The 21985-nt window shown below is 41.7% G+C and overlaps 1 protein-coding gene across 1 annotated transcript in view; it reads right to left on the bottom strand.

Moving 5' to 3' along the window:
• Positions 1-2863: 2863 nt before the first annotated feature.
• LOC145397494 (calcium-activated chloride channel regulator 4A-like) overlaps positions 2864-21985 on the bottom strand; it is a 36119-nt gene continuing 16997 nt past the window's right edge. Inside the window, exons 8-16 of the mRNA XM_080270557.1 lie at positions 20942-21175; positions 20449-20751; positions 16427-16636; positions 9409-9576; positions 8866-9133; positions 7750-7977; positions 4017-4637; positions 3709-3956; positions 2864-2914 (exon numbers count right to left, since the gene is read on the bottom strand). Of these exons, the coding sequence (XP_080126683.1) occupies positions 2864-2914; positions 3709-3956; positions 4017-4637; positions 7750-7977; positions 8866-9133; positions 9409-9576; positions 16427-16636; positions 20449-20751; positions 20942-21175 (2331 nt within the window). The remainder of the gene's footprint in view (positions 2915-3708; positions 3957-4016; positions 4638-7749; positions 7978-8865; positions 9134-9408; positions 9577-16426; positions 16637-20448; positions 20752-20941; positions 21176-21985) is intronic.

Here is a 21985-nt window from a genome sequence, read left to right as displayed (position 1 = left end):
CGAACAAAACCCAGGGGAACCTATACAACCTGAAGTAATAGAAAAAGAACCTTAAACTGACTACTGGGCACAATGTTTACGCAGCGGTGTGACCCATAGTCTGGAGGCCAAACCCAGAATTTTGAGTTTTTATGCACCCAAAATTCCAAAAGTGGCACCCCTGTTTTTTGTCATCAGTGGATCTTAGACAACATCCCCAGGGCAGGTGTCGGGCTGAAAATGTGTCCGGAGCTGAGATAGTGCTTGTGTTTCATAAGCACGTATGGGCACAAATTAGGAGAAAATAAGACATACATATCACCACATCTGTTATTATCACTTGTATTTTATTTCTGTTTATCTTTCCAGGAAATCCATAAGGAATCAAATACTGACCTGGCACTACCTATAAATAACTACCTAAAATAAAATACTACCTGCTTACCTTCTCGGCATTTCTTCACTGCCTTGGCGAAAGGTTACCTGTTGGGAGCTCACTAGCGTTAGACGCCCGGAGCGTCACTTTCGCATCTGCTCGCGTGGTTAGGTTTTTTTTAACGTGTCAGTTTACAACGGTGTTTCAGGCTATGACGTGCCAGTCAATAAATCATCAGTGTTCATTATTATGGAAATTGCTGGGTGTGAACAATTGATGGTTGTTGGTTGGTCCAGTCCAAAACGAGCAAAAAAGGGAAACTGACCGCTATAGTAGGTAATTATAGCTAATGACTCTTTAAACAGATCCACCTCACAATGGTCTACACAACTGGAAAGAAGAGGCAAATCCGTCGCATGATCGAAGGAAAACATGCTCCACTACCTTCACAATGGCCAGAATTTATATTCTTAACAGAAAACAAGACCAATCTTTTCAGTTTTCTCACAGGTGAACTACATGATATAAGCAAACTACTCCAACAGGATCATGAACTTGTCATTGCTGGAGGTTTCAAAGATAGTGAAGATGTGGTATCCACAAGCTGTCGTGATGTATCTCATTTAAAATCTCATCAAGAAGCAGCAGACACCAGAATGGTGTTACATGGTGCAGATGCTGCCAGGTGTGGATTTCAAACACTGATTATTGATGGCAAGGACACAGATGTTCTTACTCTGCTCATACACTTTGGTGCCAGTCTTCCAAAACAAGTTTGGGTCAAAGTTGGAACTTCAAAAAAGTACCGTTTTATTGCCACACACAAGATCAGAGCTACACTTCGCCTGGACCTGTGCAACAATATTCTCAGTTTCCATGCCCTATCTTGGTGTTACACGACCAGTCAGTTTTGTGGCATAGGGAAGAAAGGTGCCTGGAAGATCTGCCAAGAAACCCACATTTCCTGGATGGCTTTGGTTATGGGTTGCTCTCTCCACAGAAACTACAAAATGTTGAGAAAATTGTAGTCAATATATATATGCATCAAAGTCTACCCTCACCTCAGTAGATGAACTACACGCTCAGCTGTTCTGCACTAAAGCTGCAGAAAAACTTCCTCCAACACAAGATGCTATGATTCAATACGCCAAGCGAGCACACTACTAGGCTTCGATAAGGCACCATGCACTAGAAGCCAAGCCCTCATTGTCGAGTCCCAAAGAGTATGGTTGGAAAGAAGGTGATGATGGACACCTTGTACCAAGCTGTAAAACCTCATGTGTTTTATCTGAATGTTCTTGTAGGAGACACAATTTGTGCTGCACAAGGGCCTGCATTTGTTGTACTGAGGACAATGTGTGCCTCAATCCACTTAATCCTTGGGCACAATATGATGATGACAGTGACTCAGACGATAAGGAGATCTGATGTATTACTATTACCTGAATCCTTCTAATACTTGGCACAAGATATGATAAAGACAGTGACTCAGATGATGACATGTGTTGTATTGGTACTGCTGTTAGAGTTGATAAACTGGTTCAACATGAAGATTATGTAATACATGCTTTAACAATTATTGTGTTGTCAGAGAAAACTTTTGCATAACACGTCAACTGTACAGCGCTTGTTTATCTAGGAGTCATTATCTTCGGATTATTTTCGAAAAATAACTGCTCATAGTATTCATACGAATAACACCAAAATAATTGTATCATTGTTATTTTTGTGTAATCTTGATGATAAAAAACATACTAAAGAGTAAGGAATAAAGTAGGAAACTTTGGAACATATATGAAAACTTGCTATCAGATCTTACATCTCCTGCTCCAAAAGCTGTCTTCATCCGGGGAGAAAATTTGCTAATTTTACATACATTTAGATAATGGCCTTTACTGGGCCTCAGGACGCAGTGCCAGACTGGCACCTGGGTGTTTAAATAAGCTGAGGGTATGGGTAAGACCCGCAGGGGATCCATTGCTTTTTTTTAATTTTCGGTGCCCAAAACTCCTTAGCTAGGCCACTTTTTAAAAATGGCCTCCAGACTACCAGTGAACATACTGTATTGCGGCAAAAAATGAAATCAGAATAATCGGTTGAAAAGATAATGGTAGCCTACTAAAATACCTGCTTATCTCAGGGTTTTCTTTCAAATTTGTATTGTACTGAATTCTAGTGTGCTATCTATTTGTCACATTACCAAAGTACTGCACTTTTCATCTGATAATACAGTATATTCACTGACTTCTCCTTTGCAAATCAGAATGATGGCTGTATAAAGAAACTTTATTTCTGCCAGCAATGATAATTAAATATTACCACAAAATAAAGAAAAGGCATATATTAAATCAATGAATACTGTTATCACGAGAAAAAGTTCACCAACAGTCTCCTGCCAGCAATGTCTTGCCTTCTGTGTTTCTGACTCATCCCTGAACGTGATAGAGTATCCTTCCTTATCATACTCTTTTGTTTCCAGCTTCATTTTGCCATCATGTAAAAAAGATATCATGTGGCACCCTGCTTCGCCACAGCCAGCAGGAAAACGTCTGCCAAAATCTGATGGTAACAGAACAACAATGGTCACGCTCCTGGTACAATGAAGCCACAGCTGACTACGCTGCCACACAGGGGACAATCCCTATCGAATTGGTCATTCATCTCATTCCACTGGTCTAAGCTAAGCTCCATCTGTGCACTAGGAAGGCCAAACGTAGAACTAATGTCTATCATACCGCATGACTCTGAGCAAGGCTCGATCCCTATGTAATTTGAGCTTAAGTCTCTCAGCCTTCCCGCACATCCACAACGCCGCTGTTATGTTCTAATGCCTCACTCACACCGAGACCAGAATCGGACAAAAATTGATCAGCGACAGGTTGGGATAAGAACTGGAAGATAACCTCGTCTTACTGGTCTACGTTCTGGATAAGCTGTCCTTTCTTCTTGCATCCAGCTATAATGTAGGTGAGAGTGTAAATAGAATGCCTAGAATGTTAACCAATGACGTGGGTAATCTTTGTTCAGTTTTCATCCTGATTTATTATGTGAATGGGTTCGTAGCCTTCACTGTAAGCCCTATGCTCCACATATCGTTACCGATATTTAAACACTTTAATTAATGGCATAAACTAGTAACATGGAGATGTAATCTACTGACTAATACTTAATCACGATTTAATTGCACATTCATAATTAAGAAAAAAATGGAACATCAGGCAGTATAGGAACTAGGATTAAATATTTACATGCTAGAATATTTGAGCGTGACATGGGAAATAAATTTCTATCCATATGTAACAATATAACAACACGTTCACATCGTCACAATCACCCCACAGGTGAGCCTATACCTGTGTGTTACGTCTTGGGGGGGGCCTAGGAGGAGCTTGTCGCACCCGAGGCGGTACGACCGGAGGCTTATTTGGGTTGTAGCCTTTGGTGTTGTAAGCATCTCCAGTATTCTCGTAGCCGTGGTTGTCACGTGCCATGCTGGGTTGGTAGCCGTGGTTGTACTTCTGTGAGGTAGGCACCCCCACCTGGTTGATGGGCTGCGTGGCCAGAGTGGAGCTGGAATTTAAGGACGATCTGGAACTCATATCTCCATCAAGAGAGTGTTGGTTCAGGTTTGCCTGGGCGGCCACGGGTCTCAGGGGAAAACCTTTCCTTCGCTGATGTTCGCCAAATCCTCCGTCGTCACTTTCTTCAGCTTGTTGTTGCCTTTGTTCCTCCTTCTTAAGACGATCAGTGTGTTTTGCCTTCAGATCAGGTTTAGCATAAAGATCAACTACACTTCGAATTGGATGACCTGAAGAGGTGGGTCTGGTATTCTCTTTGCGAATTACATCTACCCTCCTGGATGATTTCGTTGGTGGTGGGTTGTACAAGCGATCGTCATCCTTCTTAGTTTTGCAGCAATATCGGCAAGTCAGCACCTTCCACACCCAAAGGTCGTCCAAATGATCACGATTCAGGCAAAGATAAACTATCAGTATTATCAGCAGGACACCCAAGATACAACCAATGACAATACCAGCAATTTCGCCGCCTGAGAGAGGTGTTGACGGCGGCGTGTACGAGCAGGATACGATCTCCTGCACTGGATTGGAGTCCTTACCACGGAGGGTGTTGTTATCCACAGCCACCACCGTTATTGTATAAACCTCGTCGCAGTCTGGGAGTTTCATGGACTCTGACACCTCCGTGCCTACATCTTGGGCGGTGATATTCCTTTGGGAAGAGACTTCTCCCGGGGTCCTGAAGACTGCTTCGTAATGGCTGGCTACAGGAAGAAAACAACAGATTCAGTTCCACATAGTTTTCTGAACTAGGCTAACCTGTGCTGAAGAGAAAATTTTGAATTAGTTTCTGAACAAAGGCTGTACTGAAGATAAACAATTCATCTACAACTGCTTGAGGTAGCCTATAAAGAATATCAAGGACTAACATGCCTCTCGCCACACATCCCCCTCCCGCCGCCCCTGGTGTCAACACCCCACCAACCTACTTTCTCTCAGAAAACTGTTCCCACACTGATAAATTTCCCTCCAGTGGGCCTATATTCTCCCTTCAGCCTACAATTCCCCAACAGACCTATCCTGACTAAGAACCCATTTTTGCTCATGGATTGTTTTTTTTTTTGTATGGATCTCTTTTACCCATGAACCTATTTTTCCCAGGCACCTATTTTCTCCTAGGGACCTCTTTTACCCCAAGAACTTATTTTCCCTATGGGGCTACTTCCCCATGGATGTATTTTCCCCCATCAACCTGTTTCCCCATAGACCTATTTTCTCCCTTGGACCTATTCCCTCCATGGTCCTATTTTTACCCACTGAACCTCTGGTCCCATTTGGGCAAATTTCCCCAGGAACATACTCCCCATGGACCTATTTTCTCAAGGACCTGATTTCCATGGACCTATTATCCTCTTAACCACCTACACACCCACCTATCCCCCATGCCTACCAACACACCCACCCACCAAGTCGACCCTGCCCACCCACCTACCTGCCCTGTCCACAACCCACGCCACTGTGTCCACCTGCCCCACCCACTCACCTACCCATCCTACCCACCAATTCACCGATGCCACTCTGCCCACGTGCCCCACACACCCACCTATCCATCTGTCCACAAACCCACCCACCCGGCCACCTACCTCCACCAGCAGGATGGCTAGTAAACACACACACACACACACACACACACACACACACACACACACACACACACACACACACACAGAGGAGCACAACTGTTATTATGGTATAGATACAGCCACACGTATTATCTCCATGCGGTCGGCTGCAGTCTGAAGATGAAAGACTCAATTAAATACAGTTTCTTGAGGCAGCCTACGAGTATGTTCTTTACTAACAGTTTCTGAACGTGGCCTATAATGAAGACAATAGATTCAATTTTACTCTTTCCTGAGGCTGCTTACAATGAAAAAATTCTGTATACAGCTCCAAACATTTTTTTTTTTCTGAAGAAGTTAATACTGTTACGTATGAGAAGGTATTGTTTTCTGTAATATTATCAGTTCTACCGTACGTATCACTTGCTATGCGTAACATTTTTTATAATTTTACCTACTGTACTATTTATTATTAGCAATACTTCCTTTAATTATATTCAATATGTTATCCTCATTTTTTCTATGATGTTACGTGGTCAGACAGCAGCTATGTGGTGAGAACTTAATGAGGTACAGGAACTTGACACCGTGGAGGTCATGAGCATCACATGGCCAGTTACGTATGCTGTGTGCTGCGTATTATTATTATTATTATTATTATTATTATTATTACTGATTTACATTGAAATCAAAATGACGATAAAAACTCTCACTCATATCTACATTGCACACGTATGTACAGTACAGTCAACGAAAAAAGCATCGCACACCTTACCGCAAGTATCATTCTGCAACATGGACGATATGTGGTGCACCCTGTGATTTTAATTGTAAATATTATCACTAGTAATTATTAGGACTCGAAATCGCACAAAAGTTCATAGTCTGGGTGCTTTTTTTTTTTTTTTTTTTTTTTTTTTTTTTAGGCACGAGGTTAATAGATTCATGTGTGGCCTACAAAACTGTTTATTTTCACATCCACTGTACCCAAGGTGTGCGATACTCCTTTTGCTGATATACACATCTAGCACTGCTTTAATCGTGAATGTATTTACAGCCACGAGTAAAAGTTCGCCAGGATTTCTCTCCCGGTTCTATCAAACGAAGGCGTTACATGAACTTTTTCTTAAGATGGCAGTATCAAGCATAACACAGGGAGTACGAGAAGGCAAGATGCTCTGCTATATGGGCAGGAATGAGAAGTACAGGAGGCAGAACACAATGCTGCCGTAGGACTGTCGGCGAACTTTTGCTTATGGCTATAGGCCACCTGTTCCCTACACACAAAGTTTAGTCTTTACTTTTATGCAGTATACATAGCAGGGCCGGATCCAGCACTTTGGAAAAGGGGGAGGGCCTGATTCGCAGCAGAATTGCCATTAATTTGAAATAATGCAGAATCAGTACCGATTTCCTCTACATTTTTTTTTTTTACGTGTCCGACTCTGGTCAAAGGCTTCAGGGCCTATTTCTCGAGGGCAGTGACCTATCCCAAGGCCCAGTAGTCCTCCTACACCTCCACATGTCACCACTTCGGCGCTAACACCCACCATCCATATTGAATACATGCTAGGGCTGTCTCATACAGGACTGGTGTATTGGTATTGGCGGGGGTATTTTTACAACATGTCGGCGGGTCATCAGGTGGATCAGGAAAGTCTGCTTTTAGGAAATTCAGATCTTTAAACTGTTCCCTGTCCCAAACGGGATTCGATCCTACGTCCATTAGGACTGCAGGCCGCCTCTCTACCGATATTTATTGCCGAAGCCCTCTTTTCATTGACATAATTCTGTATAACATTTATGTAAGACATTTGTTTTTGTATATATTATGGTAAACAACAATTCTATTATTATATACAACTACTGGTCTGCCGAAAATAGGGTGGGGAGGCGTACGCCCCCATCCCCTTAATCCGTGCCTAATGTAAGCACACCAGCAATGACATACCGTAGTTTATTTCCACGCATACGTCTCTCCTTTCACAAACACACACACACACACACACACACACACACACACACACACACACACACACACACACACACACACACACACACACACACACACACACACACACACACACACACACACACACACACACACACACACACACGTTGTGGGTGTATCTTCGTAATAAAACCATCTTTTGTGCGGCTTTCGACACACAATAGGCCTATGGTGAGGACCTAACCTGTTGCCTTGCTTCCCCCTGCCTCCTACCATGCCTCAGGTCACCCTGCCTGTCCTGACCTTTTTCCTGGTCGAGTCGTGCTCCTGGTGCGGTGAAGGTCAGCGTGACAGTCCAGCCTGATATCCTTGACCTCAGGTCAGTCACGCGTCCTGGGGGGAAGTCACCGGGAGGGTCACCCGTCAGGCGACCTCGAATACCCGGAGAAGATGTGACAGAAAATGAACTTAGTTCATCCTGCTGCAGCCCCGACAGGTCAAGCTGACTCCCACAACACGCTTGGCCGTCATCTGTAACACATACAACACTCACTTAATTCATACGCCATTAATAAAGAGAGAAATGCAGGAAGGGGACAAAAAGCATTACGGAATACATGTATTAGCATTAATGTAAAACAGTGAACCGCGAACGATGGAGCAGGGACAAAAGACAAGAGTGAAAGAAGATGGAAAAAGTCATTTCTGAAGTGCCTGTGGAGTGACAAGATGGACAGATAGGCAAATAAATGAAACTGTCTAGTGTTTGGTGTGGCGGCTGATGTATGAAAGAATAAATGATACTATGCCATATAGCGCAGATGAAGAGTGAAAGACTGGAGAGTATGAAAGGAATGACTGAAAGGAGACGTAAGCCACAAATAATAAGTTGAGATAAGGCACCATAGGTCTCACTCAGCTGGTTACTATGCCATGTGCTGTATTAGCCACGTGTATAGCACTCAATACATAGCAAGTAGAATACTCTAGTTCACTGTTTGTAACTTATGGAACATTGTTGATGGCAATTCATTACCATAACGAACTTGTATAATACTACAGTCTGAATTTTGCAACTTGTTATTGAGGGTTAAGGAGTCCTTACTCATGTTTACGTAATTTTGTTTCATCTGTAATGAAATTCAAATCACAGCCTCATGAATCACTGTAATGCCTTCAAACTCTACATGGTTCCCACAACTTTACATCCTACACCCAACAGTACGTGGAGTATAGATGTTTCATTTATTATGAACAGCATCCTGCTAACTCGGAGCAACACACATTCCACTGTTCATAACCCGTCCGCTACTCCAGTAACATTTTCACTTACCATTTTCTCTCCAAGTATATAATAATATCATCGGGCTTCTTTTAACAGTCTCTCTAGCCTTCGTACATAAAACTGGCTTGACTAACCAGGAAATACAGGTGCGCGAAGTGGTTGTCCCACTACCCTTGCTGATCCATTGTTGTCATTTGCCGTCACACTCACTTCCACCGTCACACCCGGCTCGTACGCTGCCAGCACACCCGTGTACACCCCGTCACTACCCGTCACGTCCCCGGCCACCCCTTCGTCACGCATCACCACCGTCACTGTTTCTGGGTTTCCGTCCCCATCAGATCCCTGAAGTTCCGCTTTTACGCTCGCATTGACCACACGTCGCCCGTCACTCGTCTCAACCTGCCGAAGTAAAGTATGTCCTTACTGTGAGTTGTCTCCTTTGATGTTCTTTTTATAGCAGCGACTTGCGAAATGTGTGTGTGTGTGTGTGTGTGTGTGTGTGTGTGTGTGTGTGTGTGTGTGTGTGTGTGTGTGTGTGTGTGTGTGTGTGTGTGTGTGTGTGTGTGTGTGAGTGTGTGTGTGTGTGTGTGAGTGTGTGTGTGAGTGTGTGAGTGTGTGTGTGGAGGGTGAGGGTGGGTGTGGGTGTGGTGTGACGGACAGACAGGCAGACTCACAGTGGCAAAGAAGCGAGGTGCAACTCCAGTTTCGAACTTGAGGTTCTCCAGGCCCCGGGACGACCACACGTCCACCACCAGGTCTGCTGCCTTCGCCACACCTCCAGCCCGCGCCACCACAGGCAATCCAGTTAAGGTAGGTTCCACCGTCACCTCATAGTCGCCATCCTGGTGGGGGTGGGAAGAAGACATCATCACACTGTTCAGAAAAATAGGGCTCGTGTGTTGGAAACGAGGAGTGGAATGGGAAAAATACAGTACTACAAAATGAAAGAGAATGAAACCCAGGCTGCAGATAGGGGAGCGCCTCATAGATATACGAGGTACCGTCCTAGATGGCGTGGACCATGGGACCCCTACAGATATATACGGCTCCAGTGAGTATGATGAATAAAGTGAAAAAAAAAAAAAAAAAAAAAATCTCACCGTGAATGTTCGTGTGCATCAGGGGTCAGTCTTCAGCCCCATGTTGTTTATCATGGTGCCTGAAGCCCTCTCAAGTGACTTTGGAAATGGACTCCTATGGGAGATGTTGTATGCCGATGGTTTGGTGTTGACTGTAGAGAATGAAGGGGAGGTGGAAGAAAGATTTTGGAAGGGGAGAGATGGTAAGGGGCACAAGGGCTTGAGAGTAAATGCAGATAAACAAAGATGTTGGTCTCTAGGGCTGGTGGCTGTACTATCAGAGAAGAGGGAAAATGGCCACGTGCGGTTTGCCACAAGGGCATGGGAAGTAGTTCAATCTCGTGCAGTGCCTGTGATAAGTAAGAGCCTAAAAGATGTAGTGGCATTAGAGGTAGACTGCAAGATAATGTTGATATCAAATATGCGGTGTGTCGGGGTGAGTATTTGGATATTACCAGGCGTGAAAGGATTGATCTTGCTGGTGAATGAAAGGATTGGTCTTGCTCGGGCGTCTCTCATGTGTGTGAAAGGGTTTTGTTGTTTGGGAAACATGTTATGTGCAGTAGGTGGGGCTGGAGCGTGGAGTGGTTGGAAGAAGTTCAGGAAGCTGTTGCCTCTCCTGACACTTAGAGGGCTCTCTCTCTCTGTGCTAAGGGATCTTTGTATGTGGCATGTGTTAGGAGTGCAATGCTGTATGGTACTGAGACCTGGGCGGTAAAGGAAGACGATGTTTGCAGGCTCAAACGTACAGAAATAACAATGATTAGTTGATGTGCAGTGCATCGTTGAATGTGAGGCCTGGGGGGGGGGGTTAAGTTTATAATGGAAGAGTTATGAGGTAGGATGGTCCTGGAGTGTGTTGGTGTTGTGATGAGGAGAGGTAGACTGAGATGGTTTGGGCATGAGGAAAGGATGGGATACGTCAACTGGGTGCAGGAAGTGAGAAGTGTTAACGTTAGGGGTAGGGTTGCGAGCGGTAGACCGAAAAAACCTGGGACGAGGTCACTGAGTGTGACCTCAGGGATAAGAAACTGAATAGAGGTTGTCAGAGATACAGTAGCACGGACAGCCACCATTAGGTGACCAAGGCCAACGCATGCAAGCATGTTGGAGCCTTTATAAACGAAACGAAATGAAAAACAGAAGCCATGTGGCAGGGAGGTGAGATTACTTTGCCACAGTCCTCCCAACCAAACAAATTTTTCTACTGGTAATGAATATCTTGCCGTTCCTGCTGGATTATCGTATTCTAAAGATCCAACCGCACTGCCTCGTGTGCTTACGGTCAGTTGACCACCGAAGATGAGTAGACACTGTCTTGGCAAATCAGAAACGGGGATATTAAACAAACTGAAATCCATGTAAATCTACATATAGAATGTAAGAAGCCTCGCAGAATATTACGAACTTGATACCTTGATGACTGAATAAAAAAATAATTGGGATATTATAGGTCTAAGTGAGATTCACAGAAGAGAAGAAAATTTAGTTCAGTTCCAGTGTAGCAACCGCCAAGTTTACGACAGAAGGCAGAAAGAAAGACTTGGTGGTGTTGGATTTTTAAGTTAAAAAATCTCGCAGAGACCATTGTTAAATTCAGCTGTATGTCTGACAGACTGACATGGATTATAATTAGACTATGCAAAAGACACACCCTGAAAGAAATGCACTAACATTTCAAAGCACAGATGAAGCAATAGAAACATTCTATGATGACACCCCCCCAGATTAAGGAAGAAGACTCATGGGAGACTTAATGCAAAAGCTGGCAAATCGAAAATGGAGAAGCACGTTTGGGAAAATTCGGAGTACAAGAGGAGGAATGTCAGGAGAAATGGCGGTAAATTTTGCTGAAATATCCCATGAGAATAATGAACACATTCTTCCACAACAGAACAGGGAGAAAATGGAGAAAATGGACCTGCAAAATCCCAAATATAAAAACAAAGAATGAAATCAACTTCATTATAGTAGGTATGAACAACACAATCACTAATGTCACAGTTATCAAGCAGAAACACTCAGAGAGCGTATACCTCCTCCAATGCCATTGCCATTAAAAAGGATCAGGATCAGGAACCGTAGAGATCATGTGTGGAATACATATAGGATCCGGATCCGCCCTCAAATTTAATCAATTGTTCCTTGACCCATGACCCACTCTTCCACAAAATTTTATTGAAATTCATTCAGAACTTTTGGAGATATTGTGCGGGATACATAGGATCCAGATTGGCCCCCAAATTTAATCAATTCTTTCTTGGCCCATGGCCCACCCTTGCACAAAATTTTATTGAAGTTCATTGAGAACTTTTGGAGATAATGTGATGGATCCTCCGGATCCGGATCCGCCTCATAATTTAATCAATTTTTTTCTTGGCTCGTGGCCCACCCTTCCACAAAATTTCATTGAAAGCCATGGAGAACTTTTGGAAATATCGTCTGGACAAACTGACAAACATAGGTGAATTAATAATCTCCTCCAACTTCGTTGGCAGAGGTAACAAAGTAAATAGGGGAACGATGGGTTGCACAGCCAGATTCACTTTCAGAAGTGAAAGAAAGAAGCTGACTGAAAATAAAAAGGTATGCCCAATAAACGTTGGTCAGAGAAAGCAAAGCTGCCTTTCATTTAGAAATAAAGAACGGATTTCGGGCATTAAGTTATACTGAGTGTGACATTGATGAATTGAACGGTAGACTTAGAGAAGTGTAAAGCGAATCAGCAGAGTTAGTAAGGAAAGCTTACATAACCAAGCGAACAGGCATTGAAAAATGACCCTCAAGCTCATGAACACAAGAAAGGGGATGAAAATACAAACAAAGAAAACTGGAATATATAGAGCAGAATTCAATAACCTTATGATCAGCATGAGATAGCGCAAGAAAAACGAAAGATAAACATGAATCAGATCAAAGAAACCATCAAAAAAGGAAAAAGTCTGAAACAGGTCCGAAGCAAAATGGCTTTAGGAAAGCAACAAATTATATCACTGACAGACACAATAGTGAAGTCATTAAATGCACAAAGTCCTTTCGAACAGAATAACAACAGATCTTCGTGAGCAGGCAGGATTTCGAAACGGGTATTCGACATCAAATCACCTACACACAATGAACCAGCTAACTAAGAAAAGTACAGAATATAGAAAACGATTGTGCATAGGTTCTGTCGAGAACAAAAAGGCTTTCGGCTCTGTGGGGTACATAACAATTATAAATTCATTGCGGGAACAAGGAGTAAACGAGAACCTCGTAAAGCTACTGGAAATTATATACTGTATAAAGAGGGGACTGCAACAGTTAAGCTACATTACATAAAGACTAAGACAAAATTACGATTGAGAAAGGCGTGCGTCAGGGAGATTCAGCTTCACCAAAATTATTTACAGCATGTCTTCAACGCATTTTCAGAAAAGTAGACTGTGAGATTAAAGGATACATAGATGGTGAATACTAAAACTATTTAAGATCTTCAGATGACATTGTCCTAATCTCAGAAACAGCACAGACATTGCCAGAAATTAAGATGGTCTCGCTTAAGATGAACCAGAGTAAAACTAATGTTTAATCCAAATGCACCAAAAAGCGTCAGTAAAATAAATGAAGAAATTCTTAAAGTTAAGAAGTACAGTTACTTGGGGCAAATCTAAAACTAATGAAAGACCATGAAAACAAAATAAAAAGATGCATTACAACAGGCTGGAAAGCTTTTGATAAACATAAAGACATCTTGAAAAGTTTCCTGCCAGTATGTATGAAACAAAAAGTATATAACCAGTGCATAAGCCCAGCTATGACGTAGGGGTGTGAAACCAGGAGACGAAATTAATGTCAATGGAAAACAAACTAATCCGTCCTCAAAGAGGAATGGAAAAGTCATTGTTGGGAATATCTCTGAGACAAGAAGAGATCAACTTGGGTAAGCGAACAGACGAAAGTCAGAGACATTATAGAAATTATAAAAGAACAGAAATGGAGATGGGTAGGACATGTAGCAAGAACATGGGATAACCGATGGGGCAAAAGGCTGACTGACTGGACTTCAGGAGACTGCAAGAGTAGCAGAAAAAGGCCAGACAGGAGATGAAGCGATGAAATAGAAAAAGTTTGCAGACAAAACCTGGCAGAGACGGGGTGAGTCAAGGAATTCTTGGAGAAGGTTGAGGGAGGCCTTTGTTCGGCAGTGGATAATATAGATAGACAGACAGATAGATAGATAGATGTATTGTGCGAATGAATTTCACTGTAAGAGTTTCAGTCACAGAAAGTAGAATGATCTTTCTATCTATTTTCTCAATTTATCTCTATTAGTTTTAACTCTATCAATTTTCTATGCTACCAGGATGCGGGACGAGGACCCAACTCTTACATGCATCACCCGAGGGTATTAGACACGTCCTGGGCGAACTTCAAACGGACTCAGAACAAGATCACGTCAGACAGGCGTTCTCTCTGCCTCTGCCTCTCAGAAATCTGTCTCTCAGAAATTCTTGATATTTAGAGTACTTTTTCTGGTTATGAGCTAAAAATCTGGAGATTACCCACTTTTTAAGGAGAATTCTTAAAATTTGACATTAGGCAAAAAAATCTGGAGAAATCCAGACTTTTCTGGAAATCTGGCACCACTGCATAATGCAGCAAGCAGCCCTAGCTAACTTGGCACAGCTGCTTCATTGGTAACACTAGCCAAGAAAACTCACTCAACTCATGCTTTTAATTCTATTTGAGTTTGTATAAACTTTTTCAAGTTACATTATTAATATTCGCAAAACATTCGCATGACAACATGCGAATGCAAATGCGAATGCGGATATCGAAAAAAATATGCGAATATTCGGACCAGCACTAATATACTGTATATACGAGTATGCCGTATATATATATATATATATATATATATATATATATATATATATATATATATATATATGGATCATCGACATATATAAACATAGATGTGACAAGGTTGATGCAAGCAGCCGGCATCTTGGTACTCGCGGTAGAATAGTGCTGCAGTGTGCTTGGAACCCAGTTTTACTCGTTTGGGGGATCAGATAATTCTGCACTCTTCCATCGTGTGCAGCGATCAACTGCACAGACAGTTCAAGGACTGTAGGAGAACTTTTCATTGGTGAGTTGGCATAATAAGGAGCATTTAGCTTGTGTTTTTGCATATTGAATAATTTCTTATGTGGTCTGAAAGGGTACAGAAGGGAAGGAAGGTTGTTGGTTCACTGCAAGCAGTGATGAGAAATAGAGAGGTGAGTATGGATGTTAAGAAGTCACTGCATGATAGTACTGTGATCCCTACCCTGACGTATGGAAGCGAGGCGTGGACCTTGCAAGAGGGGAACAAGTCAAGAGTGAGAGCAGTGGAAATGAGTTACTTGAGGGGAGCATGTGGAGTGACGTGGAGGGACAGGTTGACGAATGAAGAAGTGAAGGAACGCTGTGGGGTAGATGTGGATGTGGTTGAGAAGATTAGAAGAAATACACTAAGGTGGTTTGGGCATGTGGAGAGAATGGAGAATGAACGACTGACTAAGAGGGTGTATGTAGGTGAGGTGGAGGGAGGGAGAGGGAGGGGTAGACCGAGGATGAGGTGAAGGGATGGAGTTGAGGTATATGAGGGAGGGGGGAGTGAGTTAGGGGGAGGGTAGTCAAATGGTGGGTGACAGATCGACTTGGAGGCGTTTTGTCTGCGGCCACCCTTTGCGGGATTAGGGCGTCGGGCTATAGATAGATAGATAGATAGGTTTTATACACACACACACACACACACACACACACAATACAGGTATATATATATATATATATATATATATATATATATATATATATATATATATATATATATATATATATATATATATATATATTGGTAGGTGGGGGCGCTTACCATCCACTCACTCTATGTAGAGCTGCTATGGGTGTCTGCCCTTTCCTCTCTTCTTTCCTTCCTCTTGTGTCTCTCTGTCCTTCATTCTTTCCTCTTCCTTCTGCCTATGGGTGACTCTACACTGAGTGACAAGCCAGATGGTTTCCTGTACACCAGGAAACCATTTACCACGCTGAGTGGTAATTGTATAACCAAATTTTGGCGCGTAGTGGTTTAGTGGGTAATTAAGGCGCTCCAATCGGATTGAGCCTGTGAAGGTTTATATCCAAGGAATGGTTCGAGTTTATTGCTCACATGATGCCACTCAGGGATGAGTGAGGCTGGTCACTCATCTTAAGTGTCAGGACCAACTTGCCTAGCTCCGGGCTCCTGCACTCCTCATAAGGCGGAATAGGATTGGATGATGGATGTATGGATGGATGTCTCTCTCTCTCTCTCTCTCTCTCTCTCTCTATTATGTGTGTGTGTGTGTGTGTGTGTGTGTGTGTGTGTGTGTGTGTGTAGTGTTTATACATACTGTATATATATATATATATATATATATATATATATATATATATATATATATATATATATATATATATATATATATATATATATATATATATATATATATATATATATATATATATATATATATATATATATATATATGTGTGTGTGTGTGTGTGTGTGTGTGTGTGTGTAGAGAGAGAGAGAGAGAGAGTGTACCTGTATACTGTTGAAAGTATAGATGTCACTGGTGTCTTCAGTACTGGGAGTCGTTGGTTCGGTGGGGCCATCAACTCCTGTTGCCGACCCCCAAAAGCTGGTGTGCAGAACCTCTATCATGAAGCCCCCATCATAGTTAATACTGTTTTGAACGTTGAGAGTCAGCTTAACTTGGGTGTTTGAAGAGGTTGTGCCGCTGGCTGATGCGATCTGCAGGAACAACTTACATATCATATACTGCATAACCTGTACATTTATGGGTGTGTTTACTGGACTCTATAATAAAAAAGATCAAGAGGCTTAGAAGCCAGGGCAGTGGATACGTGCTTTGGAATCATCATTATCATCATAATTATCATTATCATCAACGCGAGCTCTTTTTTCCTACTTTAGGATAGGGTGAGGTAGAGTTCAGAAAGAAAGTAACGAGATAGAACAATCAAGGGAGAACTGCCAATAGCATATCCAATGGAATGGGCCAGACTCTCATTCTCTCACCATTCAAGCCACGGAATCCTCGTTCTCCCTTACAGCCTTACTAGCTGCACATACTGTGTGCAGATGGTAGCCTGTCTATAAAGAAACGATAAGATATTATTTTCTTGGTATATTTTCAATTCGCTCCACTTTACTTTTCAGTTATCTCCTCCAACCCTGTTCTTCATAGAACCCCAAATCTCTCCCTCTACTGAAATAGCTCCATTTTGTTTTCCTGGTTACCAACTCACAAACTTCCGTAACAAGGGTGGCACCTGTTGGTATATCAATTCTGAATTTGCAGTTGAAACTGTTTTGAACTTCAACTAATTTTGATTATTCATTATATAAACTAAATTATCTAAATATTACCAAATATATGTGTGTAGTTGATCGCTCCCCCAGTGCTTCTTCAGAACCCAGCATATTTGACTTAGTCCAGCAGGCACGTGGCCTAACCACTTTTTAGCGGTTATAGTTTTTTTGTATTGCAGATTATGTTACTATGGGACATACAGAATAACATTATGATAGGTGTGAATATCTCACCCTTGGGGAAATTTTTGATAAATGACAAAAAAAAGATGTCTTCCCCCAATATCCCCCAAATGGCTTTATATATATATATATATATATATATATATATATATATATATATATATATATATATATATATATATATATATATATACTGAATATACTGACAGACATCAGCGATACATATTTCACATTACACATTTGGTGTGCATGTTTGTAGAAATAAATTGCTAAAGTATAATTTTAAATTCAACTTGCATTTCATTGAATAAATATGTATAGAACTGTATGTGTGTGGATTCTATCACTGGCTATCTATCACTGCAGAAGAAAATGGCGGGAATCTGAAAAGCGGCCAAATTATTGTTCCGTCATTATGCAATGTACCATACTACTATACTGGCGGCGCGCGACTCTGAGGTTGTTATTATCGTGCTCTGGCAACCTACCATTCAAAAATGCGTCCGATTTCGTGTATAATATGAGACGCATGTGATTCGTGTATAATGTGTTCGTGTATAATAATATTCGTGTATAATATATCCGTGCATAATAATATGATTTGTGTATAATATGAGACGAAGTCGGATGCACTTTTGAATGGTAGGTTGCCAGGGTAAGATAATGACAACCTCAGAGTCGTGCGCCGCGAATATAGTAATACGTTAAGCAACATTAACAGTTGTTCAGATTTCTCTTAGGAATTGGTTAGAAGAATTAAAATTTAAAATTAAGATTTATAGGTCTATACATTTCAGTCATTATACATGGAACACTATAATCTTCCTTCATACCATTTTCAAACTTCGTCCTAAGTAAAATTGTTTCAAAGACTGGAAATGTTAAGCATATTATCATATGATTGTATTTACACGTGCAGAATGGAGGTTTCCTGTATCTTCAAGTCCAGATATGGAAATGGATGTGACTACAATGCTCCACGTCCAGCTAACAAGGGTCCAGTCAGGATACAGTCTATATATAATCAACGCCAGCAAAATATACAAAGACGATCTGTTTACAGAACCTGAACAAGAATTTCCAACATTTTAAACATATCAATCAAGCACCACAAAAGCTGTCTCCAGATATACTGTACCTCCAAATCAAATCTTGCCAGATTCAAGCAACAACAAACTTCAGCTGACGATGAAGCTGGTCCATTGAAACGTTCACATCCGTCTTGGAGAGGTATGTGAAGTATCAAAAGATGACAAGCATCCTGATAGGTGGAGGCTAGCATCCATGTGCAGATCAACTCAGTCAGAGTGTGGAGGGAAACCTTATAAACTTTATCTTATCGATAAATGTCTCGCAAGGGGAGATGCATGGGAAAACGAAGTTGAATTTAGAATACAAGGTGCGCTGAATTATTTGCATGCAGCAGAAGCTCGATATCCTAAGACTGTATGAGTCATTTTTCTCACACAAAGACCTTTATCCCAAGCCTATTGCTGAAAAAGATGATGCTGAAGATTTGTCTCCAGAACACGTTATGAAAGCACACAGTGCAGACAGGTGTAAGAAATGGAACTCTGTACAGATTCACAAGAATACACTAAGCACTCTGGCTGCAAGCTTAGTAGACCACGCCTTCTGGAAACGATCTGTCATCTCTTTAGAGGTGATCTTAGAGCTAGTGCTCCAAAACTGTACTTTGCCTCCAACTGACGAATCATTTCGTGAAAACGTGTACAGAACACATCTGCAGGTGGCAATCTGACGAAGCGCCCTCGAGACTTCTTCGATCCTTGACCCAATGGATTATGGCTGGATAAATTCAGACGTTACCAACAACTTAGCCCAATATGTATTCCTTCAGATGTTTTGATAGCCTCAACAGAGTTACTGCAGCTGATTCGATGTTCCTGCCAAAGTCAATTGCCATGTAGAATACAAAGATGCACCTGCACTAGCTCTGATCTGGCATGCACTCTCTATTGTGCCTGCCGAGGTGGTGAGGATTGTCAAAATGAAAGGAGTAAGGAAGTAAGACGCCTTTTGGATCACGATGATGGAAACGACGTTGTCGAGGAAATTATTTTAGATGATGTTGAAAATGACTTGTGACTTATACATATGTACATTGTATTTTTGCTGCTGTTATGATGATATTATACACTGTATTTGAGCCTACCATGTAGATATATGTTGGAATACAGGTAATACGAAATTAACTGAGCTTTTGGACTTCAAATTAGTTTTCAGTCTAGTTCTTCTTGCATTTCCCCAAAGGTGACATTTCAACACCCACCTAAGTATCATTATGTTGTACAATACATGCCACTGATGGGGAATCAGAAAAAGAGAACTTGAACTGATAAAATAATGCATGAGCAAGAATTCAATACATCGTCAATAGTGGATTTGATTGTGGTGATCAGTTTTCGTGATTTTTTCGTCATTTTTGTTGAAATATGTCATCAAATATGTTCAAATTGTGCTTATTTTATTCCTACTGGATTTTTAACTCATGAAAACATGGATTTAGACACCAAAATCACCTTCTTATTGTAACAAGAACAAAAGTTATGACGCATATACAGAAATAAAGTTTAAATTGGTGGCCATATTGGTTTTTTTCTTGTTTTTTTCTTTTACACAAAAAAGTAATGATTTAGCATACCCGAACATGTTCTTATCTGATTCCTTGGCCAAGAAAATATAAGTTTAGACTCCAAGATCAAGTTCCTACATGAAGTAATACCCAAGATATAGGAAAGCTCAGATTTCATGGCAGCCATCTTGAACTTGTCAATTATCATAAATTTCCCCAAGGGTGCGAAATTCATCATAATGTTATTCTGTATGTCCTAGAGTAACATAATATGCAATTTAATATATATATATATATATATATATATATATATATATATATATATATATATATATATATATTCTGTGTATCTGTGTATGTGTCCTTTGCTGACCAATATTTATAATAACTCCTGAGAAGAACAAAACCTCATGTACAGTACCATGCACTCGAAGTAGCTTTCTCAGCTTACCAACGAAACAGCACTGTCAGTGGCCTGACGCAGACTGTCAGCAAGCAGGACGTAGTTATCAATACTCTGATACTGGTCACCATTAAACGTGTCCAACTTGTTGGGCACTGTGAGGAGCGAGGTTGTGGTGGAGATGTCAGCGAGGTCCTGGAACACCTGTGTGGTCACATCAGGGTCGCTTGGGTACAGGATGGGCCACACAGGACTACCAGATGCTGCCCCCACCAGGTCCTCCCCTGTGGCGTCATACGCCTCTAGGTTCGCCGTGAGTAGCACCAGCGACCCATCAGTATCACCCAATACCTGCACGTAAGAGATGTGGACTGGTTCAAGAGTTAACTAATGCCAATGTACGATTAGCACTTGGTCATAATTTTTGTTCATTTAATTGCCAGCACCAAAATGAGAAATGTAAGGTATCTATAAACTTCCCTACAGAGTACTTAAAGTGTCAGCATAAGCAACAACATAGTCCGTTTGTAGCGACACTCACCTGGACACCTGCCTCTATTGCTGGTTGAATGTTTTTTGTTCCAGAATTTGATGGTTCATGAGGAATGTACTCTGCCAATGCATTCCTTGCATCGTCGTCAGCAAGGTCATAAAGCATAGAATTGTTTGTAAATTCTTGGTTGAAGATGACAACTCCAGCCCTGGACGTTGTTGGTGCCTCAGTTTTTATGTACTGACGAAGGGAATCTCTTAGGTACTCCCAGCGTGACAATACCTGAGGGGAAACAAACAAGGCAAACAAACTGTTTGTCATCGTCCGTATCATCATCATCAATCTGACCCCTTTTTCCATCCTAAGGATGGGGTGCCATATGAGTTTGCCCAAAAAATACCTCAGTTATGGCTCAAAAGAACAGAAATCGAGTGCGTCAGGTGACAGGCCCGTAAGACATTGGTTTGGAAATATAAAAGTTGACGACCTGATTACCTACTCTTTTACTATACCTTACCTCATTCTTTTCCACATGGATAATATCTGTTTCACTTTTTCTGCTCCCATATTACATACATTACGTATTAGAATGCGGTTTCACATTACTTATTCACATATATCAGGTTGATTCACAATGTCTTCTTATTTCCATTCTGGACCCTTTCGCTTCCCTTCCCTTGTCATCCTTAGTTTTCTCTTCATTTGGACACTTAAGTTTGTCGTACCTCTGTGTGTGTGTGTGTGTGTGTGTGTGTGTGTGTGTGTGTGTGTGTGTGTGTGTGTGTGTGTGTGTGTGTGTGTGTGTGTGTGTGTGTGTGTGTGTGTGTGTACCTGCTGCCATCGCTATATTTGTGAGACATACTACACTGGGTGAGGCCGTGGGCATGAGGGTGGGTCAGTGGGTGGGTGGGTAGTGGGAAAACAAGTTCATGGGTGATAAGTCCATGAGGTGTATGGGTCCTTGGTGAGAAGAGGTCCATTAGGGAAAATAAGTCCAGTGGACGTCCCCGGGGAAACAAGCCCAAGTGAGAACATAGGCTAAACAATGAGCAGAGACAAGTCCTTTGAAGGAAATAGGTCCAGGGGGAGAAA

The sequence above is a fragment of the Coenobita brevimanus genome, chromosome 5 (assembly GCF_032717465.1).
Source record: "Coenobita brevimanus isolate Jiangsu-jjx chromosome 5, ASM3271746v2, whole genome shotgun sequence".
In the NCBI taxonomy this organism is placed as follows: domain Eukaryota; kingdom Metazoa; phylum Arthropoda; class Malacostraca; order Decapoda; family Coenobitidae; genus Coenobita; species Coenobita brevimanus.
Note: the sequence above shows the minus strand (reverse complement) of the source record. Positions and strands in the feature narration are given on the sequence as shown.